This window comes from Erpetoichthys calabaricus, chromosome 7 (assembly GCF_900747795.2).
Source record: "Erpetoichthys calabaricus chromosome 7, fErpCal1.3, whole genome shotgun sequence".
NCBI classification, from domain to species: domain Eukaryota; kingdom Metazoa; phylum Chordata; class Cladistia; order Polypteriformes; family Polypteridae; genus Erpetoichthys; species Erpetoichthys calabaricus.
In genome coordinates, this window is record NC_041400.2 from 45,655,724 (window position 1) to 45,669,946 (window position 14,223).

Genomic DNA, 14,223 nt, shown 5'->3' on the forward strand with positions numbered 1-14,223 from the left:
TTTTCCTCTTAATTCTTCCAAAATAACATCAAATCTAACTTTAAAGGTCCCTAAAGTCCTATTGTCTACCACACAACTTGGTAACTGTAGTTCTCTGTGTAAAGAAAATCGTCTTAATGTTTGTGTGAAATTCACTATTACCATGTTTCCAACTGTGCCTCTTGTTGAACTAATTTTAAGGTAGCAGTCTCAATCAACTGTACTAATTACTGTGAATAATCATTACACTCTGTATAAATTATACTGATAGTTTAATGACACACAATGTGCTTTTATTGTTTCATCATCTCATATGTTTCATGACTGAAGTGTTGTATCTGTGGTTTTCAAAATAAAAAAAAAGAAATTTAAAAAAAAGAAGGAGCTGAGTGGTAGAGAGAGCTCAATTAACATCACTAGGAACTTCTGTAGGAGTCTACGAATTCTCCTATTACTCAGCACATAAAAGGTGTTACTTCTCAGGGCCTTTGTAACCCAGATATCACAAGCTTTCAGCTGGCCACCGGGAGTTATCACAGTTCAAAGTTCAAAGACTGGGATGGATTGTAGTGTGCGAGACCCCACATTAAACAACCTGGCGTAGTCAGGTGCTATGTGGACAGGTGCTGCACGAAAAGAAAAAGATGGGGGCTAAGTGAGAGATAGCTCAGCTGACACAATTAAGAAACACTGCTCTTGCAGTGTTTACAGACTGTACCTGCACAGGAGTGTAGGAGTTCTACTATTAACATAAAAGTTGCTTCGGGGGACCTTTGTAATCCAAGATGTCATGGGTTCTGGGCTAGCCACCAGAAGTTACCACATTGCAAATGTCCAGACTAGAATGGTTTGTGGTGTGTGCAGCTCACCCCATGACAAAATGATAACCAATAACAGTTGCTTTTCTGGATAACACATTAAAATGGAGAATTTCCCATTATTTCTACTGCAGAATTATAAGTCTATCTGACATTAAAACTGAAACCCTTAAGCATTTAATTTTTATGACTTTTACTTTACGAGTATAAAAGTATATATGCTAGCTGGTTAAGCAGCTCTGGGCAATGCACCCTTCTAGGGCTGACCCTGGCTGCCTGTATGCTCTTTGAAGCCTTTGATTGTTTACTGTTTATGGCATATTCTCCATTGAGTATACCACTTAGCTAACTTCTGCTAAATATGTATTTGTATACTCCCGGCAATTATTTAATTATACAGATCAGATCAAGAATTCAAACTTGAAATACTGAAAAAGCTGAGTTACCACAGTTTTTTAAATTCCATTAATATGAAAACTTCAAGTAAAACCACTTTCAATAAAATATGAAATGTAAATATTCAGTAGTGGTTGTGTTTTGGGGATTATTTATTTAAGATAATACTCTGATTAATCACTAACAATGAAAATGAATAACTTGTCTTTATTTGTATCATGAAGCTGTAATGGAAAATGTGGTTTTTGTCTTGTGTTTTCAAAGAGATATTCAGTATAATATTACGCCTTTACTGCGAATAAAAAAGGAAAAAAAACCCCAGCATATTGTGTTACCCTTATTTGTTTAAGGATTTCAACACTAGTTTTGGAATTCAAAAAAGCTCCACCCTTCCAAACACCAATATCACTACTTTGGCATGAGAAAAACCCACAAAACCCTAATTCAGCAATATATTAGATGTTTTGTCTGTCCACGTTACTAATGTAATCCTAAATTCACTGAACCATAACACTTTGCTACATTTCCATTGACGCAGCCCTGGCTCCTTTACCTAACTTATTTGTAACCTAGTGTGGCCATACCCTGCAGCTATGCTACCTGAAACAAGGGACAAACAGACACACGTCAACAGTTTGAAAGCTGCGCTAAAAGAACAAATACAGAGCAATCCTCCACATCATCTAGATCTTTACAAAAGACAAGCAAGGCCAGGACTGACTAATTGTGCGTGTTCTTGATGATTACAAAAATTTTGTTAGGCCAGCCATTTCTATAAATCCTTGTTAGCCCACTGTTGATTTTTTAAATGTATTTGGCCTAACTGACTACACCACCATAGAATGCATTTGCTTCTGTAAACAGAAAGCATTTTTACTTAATTAACAAACAATAAATATGTGAAGTCTGACTAATGTTTTTGTGAGGTGGCCTGGCTCAACCCATGATTCTTCTTGGTGTGGAAAGGAGACTTCAGAGTAATGCTAAGTGTGATGGTTGTCTTCTTGGTAAGTAAGCCTAACATACAGGACTGCAATAATGTTTAGTACATAACAGACAACCTGTATTACCTTTCTTTCAGGTGATAGTTGATACGCAACAAGAGGATGGCCCATACCAGGACATCACGACAATGCCAGTTTGGATGTTGTATGCCAAATACACCCACCAGCCACTTTATTAGGTACACCTTGCTAGTACCGGGTTGGAGCTCCTTTTGCCTTAATTCTTGATGGCATAGATTCAACAAGGTTTACTAGTACTGCAGTACAGGTAAAAGAAATATTTTTTATAGTTTATAATAAAAAAACAACCCTGTGGTTTTTCCCTTAAAAATTGCACTCCGTGCCTGTATTGCTTGATGAATTATTGTTTCTGAGCCACAGACATACTGTTATAACAGACCATAGCCATAAAACTTTCTCTTATTTGTAGGCATCTGAACAATCTGCATGGTTTCTTATTTGTAAATTGTTTAAACAATATTAAATATAAAATACATAAAAAGGTGATATACCTTTGTTGTAATTTAATGCTGCATTTTACAGAGTTGTAGAGATTATTTTCTTTTGGAATTATTTGTTGCTATAACTGGTTCTCTGCTTCTTCCAGAAAAATGTCAGTGATTTGACATTACTGGTTACCTTCCTAAACTTACAGCTGGAGCATCTGTGAGAGACGCCTTCTTCACTTCAGGGGACTTCTTCAATTTACCTGAGTTTTCCCATTTATAGTAACTGTTACAAGTACTTTGAACTGTCCGGTGAAGGAATTGACTGTTTATAAAAGTATTAATATAATTTCTTCCTTATTATTTTTTGAGTGCTTATTGTAAAGTACATCTTCTATCTTCATTGATTATAACACTGAGCTTTTGGGTTGTCACACACATGCATATAAAGGACAGTTTAAGGGCTCTGGTCATGGTAAGTCTCCGCTGCTCCAGGGGTTGCTGCTGTGTAATAATGCTTTCTCTTTTCCACCATCTGCAGACTGGAAGATTGATGGCTTTTCCATATCCAACGTCACTACCTGTGTCCGTCCACCTGGAGCTGCCTTCTCCTGCTGGAAGACAACTTAACCGAAAGCTCTGTCATCTTCTTATCAGTCAGAACCAGTCTCGTGTCTGAAATGATGTCTTCATTTAACACTGTTAATCATGTTTTATTTTCTTTTTTGAAAAACAGTTATACAGGGTTTGCCCACAGATGCCCCAACACTCCTCACTGTGTCTTCTTGTTCTTTGTTTTTATAAAAATTGGTGGTTATTGCAGTTGTTTTATAACATAGAATCCTTTTTTGTTGTGTGCATAGTCCATTTCTACAGTGATAATCCTTTAAACAGTAAATTCTTTTAAATCTTGGAACAAATACTCAAGATTTGACATTTAGCCTATTAAGCCATCAATAACAAATGGCATGACTCAAATTGGAACAACCAGATAAAGAAAGCTAGGAAACGGGGACAAAGGGTAGGTGCTCAAGTGGGGGCAAAAGACCATATCAAATGCTTCAAATGCCGGAACGTTTTTTTGCTTTCTCCTGTTGAGTTGTCAGATGAAAGCAGAGGAGGTGGCATTTGTTTTATGGTAAACAACATGTGGTTCACAAATCTTAAAATCATCTTAGCATTTATACTGAAGTGCCACCCATTTTAAATTTCAAGTGAATTCTCCAATGGTTTTCTGATTGTAATCTATATCCCTTCACAATCCAAAAACAGGACAACACTGAGCAATCTATACAACATCATTATGATATATGATTATTTACCTCCTGCGGAATTTTTATTTTTGTGGGTCTGTTATTGGTATTTTAGTACTGTCAACTGTCATTCGGAGAACAGAATGTAGGATCATAAAATGGTGAGATTTAACTTCAAACACACTCCTTTAGCAGATAGTCAAATACTGTATGCTAATCAATTCTAAAAATGATGATTTTCAAATGTTTTGTACACATGAACATTCTATTTTTGCAAAGAACATGGAGTGTATTTGTTGTCATGCCAAAAACAGAAGCAATGATCCACAAAAAAAAAAAACATTGAATCAGATGAGCTATTGTTCACCTTGTTCTCACCAAGGGGATGAGTAAATGGGCAGTTAACAACAAAATCCTTATATATAATTTGATAGTATCCGTATGTATGGTGTTCGCGTCAATACTCCGTATGTATGACGATGTATGGTGTTTGCATCAATACTTCGACTCAATACAAGTTAGAAGCATGAGTAACGATGGCTGGGTATTAACAATGGTCATTGTTTAAATTTTAGCCGATCTCAGATCTAAAATGAGTGACGATTGCAACGCAGCCACAACAGCAGCTTCCACGGAAAGGATGCGTAGGAAACGAAGTCACATGACTGACGAGGAACGTAGACTTGCTAATGTGACCAGACATACACAACATGCACAACAAACGGTTGAGCAGCGTGCGGCTACAAATGCTACTAAAGCTGAAAGAAATCGTGTAAATCAGACACAAAGGATTTTAGGCACAAATCAGTACCATGATAACAAAATCATTTCAGGGACTTAAAAAACAAATAATTCTTTGCAGAGAAAGTATTGATTTCACAAACATAGAATTTGTAGCCCAATTCGATCGTGTTCCCAGTCACTTGTATGTCTATAAGTTTGTTTCAGATAGTTAAGAGTCCAAATTGCTCTGCAGTGTTCTGCTTTGTTTTATATCCACTTTTCCCTTAATGGACAAAGTATGTGGTAATAAGAACAATTCTGAATGATGTGATTAACCCTATGGGGAAAATCATCTATTCCGATTTTAGCAGAATTTTCCAGGATGACAGTGCCCGGTCTACAGGACAATAGTAACATGAAGACAATGACAATGATGTAAACCAGATTACTTGATTTCAGAACAACTGAGCACTTATAACAGATTGCAGAATAGTAAACTAGAAAGCACTTTCCATTATCATCATCATCTAAATAGCATATGATGGTTTCATGCACTTGCATATGCAAACAGTAGCTTCAAGGAATCTTTGATGGAATGTTGTGGTGGCACAGCACCCTATTTGAAATATGTATGTTGTTATTTCCATCATTTTGTTGGTAATTTGAATGTAACACATTTAATAATAAATAATCCAAAAATAACAAACTAATGTGATTTAATAAGAGCCTAAATGTTTGAGTTTTTACTCCAGTCACAGTGGTATCTAAAGCTATTCTTTCAACGCCAAAAAAGGCTCTTCTCTTGATGATTCATAAACCACACAAAAACAAAAAGGATTTAAACAATTTTCTCTGTTTCATGCTTTGTTCACAGCCAAATGACAAACTTGATTTAGAAAAAGTATTTTGTGGATGAACTGCAGAGCCCATATTCCTTGTCTTCTGGAAATATTTAGTTTACTAACTAACATGGTAGTCTAAGAAAAGCAAAAATACTTTTGATATTGTTTTGCAAAAATAAGAAGGAAAACCATTTGTCCAGACTTACTTGTTACTTAACAGACTACTGTATAACTATTGAATAAGTAGAAGTTCATGGATGACAAATATTATTACAAAATTCTGAGAAGATTTTATCCATAGCATTCAGACTACACTAAATAAACTAAAACATCCTTTACACTATGCATTAGCTGTATTAGATTATTGCTTTTAGGTTTGAAATAAATACTGATCTGGGCCAAAATCATTACATTTCAATTTACACTCAATTCTCAGTGCTAAGATAATACACAGATAATGTGTACTTGTTTTTCCAAGTCATTCCAAAACATTTCTTTCTGCAGAGCAGGATATCTCTATCTATCTATCTACTTCCTTAGAAGGCTGGCGTCCTTCAACATCTGCAATAAGATGCTGCAGATGTTCTATCAGACGCTTGTGGCGAGCGCTCTCTTCTACGCGGTGGTGTGCTGGGGAGGCAGCATTAAGAAGAAAGACGCCTCACGGCTGGACAAACTGGTGAGGAAGGCAGGCTCTATTGTTGGCATGGAGCTGGACAGTTTGACATCTGTGGCACAGTGACGGGCGCTAAGCAGGCTCCTATCAATTATGGAGAATTCACTGCATCCACTAAACAGTGTCATCTCCAGACAGAAGAGCAACTTCAGCAACAGACTGCTGTCACTGTCCTGCTCTACTGACAGACTGAGAAGATCGTTCCTCCCCCAAACTATGCTACTCTTCAATTCCACCCGGGGGGGGCGGGGGGGGGGGGGTAAACATTAAGATTATACGTAGTTATTGTCTGTTTTTACCTGCATTATTAATAATGTTTAATTTAATATTGTTTTTTGGATCAGTATGCTGGTGCTGGAGTATGTGAATTTCCCCTTGGGATTAATAATATTATGTATGTATGTATGTATGTATGTATGTATGTATGTATGTATGTATGTATGTATGTATCTATCTATCTATCTATCTATCTATCTATCTATCTATCTATCTATCTATCTATCTATCTATCTATCTATCTATCTATCTATCTATCTATCTATCTATCTATTTCTTGCAATGACACAAAAGCCTGAGAGAAATCATACTTACACTGGCAACTGGTTACTAGACATGAAGGACTAGTCAAGAAGTGACATCATAGGAACAAAACTACAGTCGGAGATGGGTATATTAGAACATTTGGAGAAGACAATGCTGAATGTCAACTTTTCATAAAATATATCTGAAAACTAAGTATCAACCAATGGTAACCATTAAATACTCTTGGTTACAGTCCTAACAGAATTCACACATCCATGAATATAAAAAGAAGAGGAAAGGAAAAGAGAACAGAACAACAAAAGATGTTATAAATACATTACATATCATAAATTACCATTGTATAATATCTCTGATTACCAAAAACATTACGTTCACAACTGAAGTAACAAAATGGGGTTCTAATTGTTAGCATTTGCCTAATGCAGTACTTGCTGAAGTGGCACCTCAATGATTGTTGGAATCGTACCTACTCTAAGGTTTGTTATGCAGGCTCTGTGAACTTGCATCCGTAGGTGCTTTACCATCCTTAGGGTTTCATATTGCACAAATCTACGGCAGACAAGCTTTTAGCTTTTTTCCCTGGACCTGCTTGGTCTGACCTCACGACATCCTTTGGCATATTTCTCATGTGTTTTTCCTCCAACTTATCTTTTACTTACTACTTACCTTACTTTTGCTTTTTAGAGTTAGAACTTGTGAGGTGACACAAATGTCATTTTCTGAATACTTGTGTCACTACAAACCAATAAGGTACAGCCACAAAACTTAAAGTTAAATTTTTCAAACACTTGCTACAATGGATATGACATTCTGGCAAAGTGCACTATATTTCAATAATGCTTTTGAAAATAATTCAACATAATAAAAATGTGTTAAATGGAGAATATGCTCAAAAACATATAGTAAGACTAATTTATGTAATACGTAATTTAACATTTAAATCCATTAGAAGTACTATGTAATATTTTAACTAAGTGTAACTGATTAAAATCTGCTATGTTCATAATACAACTAGAGGGACTATCTGCAATGTATTAATAATCATACAATGACATTTCAAATTTACCCTACTTTGAGTAATTCTTGACTGATAGCACAACTTGCTTTTCTTTATTCACTGAAGATAAATTTTATTTTTCATCTTAATTTCATATTTAGGTTAGGTACCTTGTTTTGATGTCTATTTTTTATTGAAAAATATAAAAGCAAGTAGGAACTAATCCACAGAGGCAATTTGACTTTTGTGAGATTAAGGTGAAGAGACATTGAATTGGCAGAACTACAACAAAGCAACAAACAATGAACAGTGAAAGTAATTGAGTCTAATTCTCAAGAGTCATTGTAAAATTAAGGCATTAGCACTTATATCCAGTGTAAAGTAATCAAAGAAAATTATTGAGGATCCACAGATACTCAACGGGAATTTGGCAGCAATCATGCACTTGAAAGTACACACTTCAGACAAAACAGCTTCAAGCTTCACAAGGCATTTTTGAACTAGCCTACACAAACCGAATGAGCCTTGCCCAAATAAAGAGCTGATATTACTCCCTAGTGTGATAGCATCTAAGATGTTTTACCTTCAGTATTACAAAGCTCTTCTTGCATCACAGTCACAGGAGACTGAGATGATAAAGGATGCTTCTGATTCTTAGTAGCTGTATTCTCTCCAACTTCAATTAAAATTTGATCTGGAAACTAAAAAACACAAATAACAGAATTATTTCAAAATATTCTGACGCTTATTATTATGATTTATATGAATAATATAGCTGGGTACAAATTATGCTGTGACATTTGGGGGATCTTACACTTGACTAAGGGTGGTCATATTTGTTCCTGGAGGGCACATGGCTAATTATGCATGCAAACATAACCAGTGGTAGTACACATAATATTCTTATTATGGTCAGCTAATGTAACCCTCAAATTAAAAAAACGGCAAGTTGTTTTTTTTTTTTAATGCATGCAGGGTGCAAGGCTATATTGATCATGCATGCCCAAAGTAGCTCTGCAAAGACCTTATAGTATACATACATAAAAGTGCTGCACATGGCTGCTATAGCTATGTGATATCACTCTGGCTTCACAAAGCACCATGGGGTGCTAGTTCTTTGTGCTATGGATTCCAAAAGATGTTAGAAATGTTCCTTTGAAATTCTGGACCATATTGACATATCTGCATCATGCAATTTCTGCACTTTTGCCAGCTGCACATATATGCTGTGAAACTTCCATTCTACCATATCTCAACTGTGTTATTTTGATTCAGATCCATTGAGTTTGAAGTGTCACTGAAGAACACTGAACTCACTGTCTTGTTCATGAAGCCAGTTTGAGATGACTTTTGCATTGTGACATGGTGCATTATAATGATGGAAATAGCTATTAGAAGATGGATAAATTATGGCTATTATGCCAGCAACAATACCCAAATTAGCATGGCATTCAAATGGTTATTGATTGGTATTAGCTCATTCAAGTGTGCCAAGAAAACATTCCCCACACGATTTTTCCACCACCACCAGCCTGGATTGTTCATACAAGTCAGGTTGGGCACATAAATGCATGCTGTTTGAGGCAAATTCTGTCTCTGCCATTTGTGTGCTTCAGCAGAAATCAAGATTAATCAGACCAGGCTATGTTTCTTCAGTCTTCAACGGTCCGGTTTTGGTTAGCCTGTGTCCAGTACAGACTCAACTTTCTGTTCATAGATGACAGAAATGGATCTTCTTCTGGTATAACCCATCTACTTATACCGCACAATGCATTTCCATCTACAGAATTACTGTCCACTGGATGTTTTTTTGTTGTGAGTAAAAATCCCAGAAGATTAGCAGTTAAAGAAATGCTCACATTTTTCCCTGTTCTGGTGTTTGATTTGAGCATTAACCAAAGCTCATGATCTGCATGATCCACATGATTGACTGATTAGATAACTGCATTGATAAGCAGGTAAACATGTGTTCCTAATAATTTGTAAAGTAAGTGTATAAAGTAATATATCAAATTTTCAAAAGCTGCAATACAATATTTAATGAATGAAGATTTACATTTCCTTTCTGAGCAATATTAAAGAAATATATATGTAACTAAATACCTACATTCAGCTTTTCTTCTAGTGCCATAAATGCTCAACTGATAATTTAGGAAGGTTAAATAAACTTACACTAGGTATTTCCCCAGGCTCCAGACCATTCTCTTCAGTAGCAGCATCACTCAAATTTTCGTCTTCTGAGGATCCACTGCTGGTTTCATCATCTCGTTCATTTTCCGTATTTATGACAGAATGCTCAGGTAATGTGCTCAGATTTTGGCTGTAAGTTGCTGTCCTTTGATTAGCTGAACCTTGGCACAAGTTTAAAGCTTCTAATTCTGTTTGATGCTGAGATATTTCAAGACAGAGAGGAAAGGACTCTGAAACATTAGACTCTGTCCGGTGTGGATCTTTTTTATTCAAAAAGTCAGTTTTTTTATGATGACTCGTTTTAAGATTCTCTGAATTTAGCTTTAAAGTATCAGAGGAGGAATTGCAGCTCAATTCATGCCAAATATCTGAAGCCTGAGGATTCAAATTAATGCAAACTTTGACATTCTGTGTGTCATCTTTATCCAGTGACTTAAGGATTTTGGTAGTGTCAGCGTCATTTGAATTTCTGAAAGTCTGAGAATTTGATTTTTTCCAAATTTTTGTGGCCTGTGATGCCACTTGATTACAAGTAGCAGGTTCATCTTTGGATGCCTTAACTACAAAAGGTTTTAATTCTATCCTTTGGGCTGGACAGACTGCACCTTTATAAGGATTTTGAGGGTCTCCCTCCAATGTTTCTGCAATGGCATGCAAATCTTTGGTTGCTGCTTCATTCTCAAGGATATTCCTGTTAGAAAGAACTGGAATGGAAGAAGCTACTTCATCTTTATACATATTAGACGTAGAGCTCAAAATCTCACTCTGTTCTGACTTGCCACTTACATCATCTAAACCTGCCACTAAAGGCAGAATGCCACTGCCTTGATCTGCTGAGATGCTTTTGTTTTCAGCAGCAGCTACAGCTGAGAGGTGCTCCTCATTACATTCTGAAGTCATAGACCTTACATTTAAATTTGCTTCTGGTGGTAGATATGTCACTTCTTTGTTATGCCCTCCAACTACAGTTTCAACTAAGTGATCTGAAGGTGCAGACGCAGACTCTTCATTTAGTCCTACATTAGGCACATTCACAGAGTGGAGTGCCTCAGGCCAAGCTGTTTCTTCTCTGCTGAGTACTGGGGCTTGTTGATCATCTTCCACAGAACTCGATGGAATTTCCCTGTCACTTAAGACTGGACTTAAAGATGGCATGTCAATGCTCTGCTCTGGTGTTAAAGGCTGTCCTGGTGATTTCTTTTCTTCCAATGCACAGGGGGGCATGCTTTCTTTTGTAATATGTGGTAAAACTGGTAAATGCATCTCTGTGCCAGCAGAGCTAATTTTTCCAGAATTTTCATACGGTCTGCCTTTTATTTGGTTTTCCAATGTGATTGCTTTATCACCACTCACTGCAATTTGGCCCAAGTGATGTTCCTTAACTAATTCTGAATTTTCGAGGCATGTCCTATTTGCAGTAAATTGAGACGAAGACGGCTCGTCCTTCTGCATCAAAGAAGAGGGAGATAAACAGAGATTTTTGTTTGCTTCTTGTGGTGTATCTCCTGACTTATAATATTTGGAAAACTTTGTGCAGTCTTTTGCACAGTAGGCCAGATTGGAAGACACATCTTCTCTGCCTTCTAAGGAACAGCTTGGTTTCACCTCTTCAGTAAGATTAAGTAAAGTACTGAACTCAGGTTTTAGGGTCTGGCTATCTTCTTCTTTATTTTGTTGAAACAATGAAAATTCTTTCCCAGAAGCCATGTGACTAAGCTGAATTAATTGATAAGAGGCGGAGTCAACAGGCATCAATTCATGAACTGAAGAAATAAGAAGATTTCTGTCATTTTCTTTATTCACCATTTGTTTAGTGGTCGCTGAAAATGGCTGTTGTTCTTTCGCTGAAGTGATGGTACTAAATGAAGAGAGGTGGCTTTTTTCAAATAAGTGGATATCTGGACAACTGCTGGATGCTACAGTCTTGTCTGTTGCCACAACGTTTTTTGTTTTTGTGTTCTTCTCTCCTCTTGATTCTGTCTTGCTTTCCCCTGGGTGACAGAACAAGTTAGTTAAGCAATAAATCAAACTCACAAGGCCCAATTTACTTCCCTAATATAATTAATAAAAGCTAAAAGCACTTAACAGACCATAATTTGCTTCGCTGCTTGGAGAAGAACGTTATGCAAAAATGTCACATTTCTGTGAAAAATCTGGAGCAGTCCTCAGAAAACATTTTACATTAATAATATTTTCCCCAATTATATGCTTTACAACACACACTTCAATAAAGAATAAGTGGTTCCATATTTAATTTTAGTCAACAACATTTTTTTTATTTCCCATAATATGGCATTAGCCATTATAATCCCAAATGATGATCTCATTATAAACAGTATATATAATCTATTCAATAAAAATAAGCACAAAAAAGACAATATTTAAATATAGCTGAAATAAAACTTCTGCTACAGAATCATTATGAAGACAATATTAACTACTAGATGAGAGACTACAAGCAAGTGTTAAACAATGAAATCTATTTTCTGTTGTAATGTTATTTAAACAGAGTTCAAACAAATAAAAAACATAAAAATATAGGAGTTGCTATGAAAACAATTTTCTAACAGATTTAAAAAAAATCTCTTTATGGAATGGGTAACTAGATAGTATTGATCTAAGCTTAGGCTTTGACCAATGAAAATTTACTTTCTGTCAAAGAACTTACAGGTTTCAAAGGGTGATAAATCAGCACACACTCGCTTATCCACTTGATCAATGTGGCTAATTCAGTGTCCCTGCATCACCTTCTGTGGTGAATCCGCCTACAAATATTACCTTATGCAATGTAAAGTGTTAAGTCTTTCTACACTGCAACATTTGCTGAATGATTCTGAACTTTTAAAGTAAAGAATAGATCTCACCACTGCCCTATAATCTTTACAAATCATTGAAAAACAAGAAAATAACTAACTTCTAACCTACTTTTTCAGTTCAGTTTGTTTTTCTTAATAGAACACACTTATTGGAAAGCAGGAATCAGAGTGCATAAACATAGAAATATTAAAATAGAAAATGCCACGCAGCGTAAATAAATACACACACACATATTGTACAGTTAACCATGCACACAAAAATGCACTACTAATATATAGCCTGCAAGATAAGATAAGATAAGATAAGATAAGATAAGATAAGATAAGATGAAGCCAGGCGGTGACGGGGAAAAAGAAAATTAAAGTTTTCATTTGACACAGATTCCAGGCAAAGTAAACATCTAGTCTAAAGCCATTTGGAAAATGTTAAAATCTAGCTGGCATTTGCCAATAGACTGTCCAGCAGTGCCATTAACATTTTATAACACAATACAGAGCAAGCTAGTGAAGCTAGTGACCATGACTGCAGTAGAATGATGGTAGTATGAAACTAGAATCGTTTGAGTTGTCTACGTAAAAATACTATTTTACAACTTTATAATACAATTAGAAAAGTAAACAAAATTGTAAAAAAACATTTTAAGAAATGCATTTGTGCTTCCAGGGAATATAACTTCTAATGTACTTATTCCTATGCCATTACTTGAAATTTGAGATGTCTTACACTTCAATTCCCTGTTCAAATGGTATGCTGACATAAAATAATACATCAATCTACTTTCCAGACAATTTATTTATACAACTTACAAAGCCAGCCATGTATGCAGAGAATGCTTTTCATTTTTGATACACAGAACGTTTGTCAGAAATTGGCCAATGGAAACCCCCCAATCTGTGTCTGTTGCTGATCAACCCTAATTACGGAGAAGTCACATGATTAGTGGAAGGGGAAAATGAAAAGGTGGAGCCTGTGGTGGCACAGTCATTTTAGTAAACTTCCCTAAGGTTCTAAAGTTTTTGATTCTATTGTGTTGGACTTATTTTGTTGCTGTATTTCCAGATAATATCTTCAACCACTGTTTTTTTTTTTTTTTTCGGATGCTTGGTGTTAGCCCTGTTTCTTTTGCTCTGGTTCTTCATCATTTATGACACCTTTGCCTTTTTCCTGTCAGCTTGTATTAAAGACCAGTGCATCAGCCAAGGGTGACAAAATATTGTCTCAATGATAGTTTTCACAGATTTCTAACTTCTTTGTCACAAAAGTCAGAACTGGCAAGATGAACTGAGAAGGACACCAAATCTAAACAAGCAATTGGTGGGACATACAACTGACTGTTATTTTATATGCTGACTTTAAAGACATTGCAGAGGGCTTTATTAAATAATCCATCTATCTTCTAAACCTAAAAAATATTAAGTTAAAAGAAAATGGAAACTTGATACAGAATACACACTGGAAACTTAAAACTTTTGAGTTTGACAATATTGTCACAGCAGAGTAGAGGAGATATACAGGGTGGTGCATTAACACTAGAATTAC

The 14,223-nt window shown here is 35.8% G+C and overlaps 1 protein-coding gene across 3 annotated transcripts in view; it reads right to left on the minus strand.

The window, feature by feature from the left end:
- Positions 1–14,223, minus strand: part of LOC114654091 (lysine-specific demethylase 4C-like) — a 980,420-nt gene that overhangs the window by 407,150 nt on the left and 559,047 nt on the right. For all 3 annotated transcript variants that reach the window (XM_051930015.1, XM_051930013.1, XM_051930014.1), the window contains exons 11-12: positions 9,850–11,858; positions 8,261–8,378 (exon numbers count right to left, since the gene is read on the minus strand). In XM_051930015.1, the coding sequence (XP_051785975.1) occupies positions 8,261–8,378; positions 9,850–11,858 (2,127 nt within the window). The remainder of the gene's footprint in view (positions 1–8,260; positions 8,379–9,849; positions 11,859–14,223) is intronic.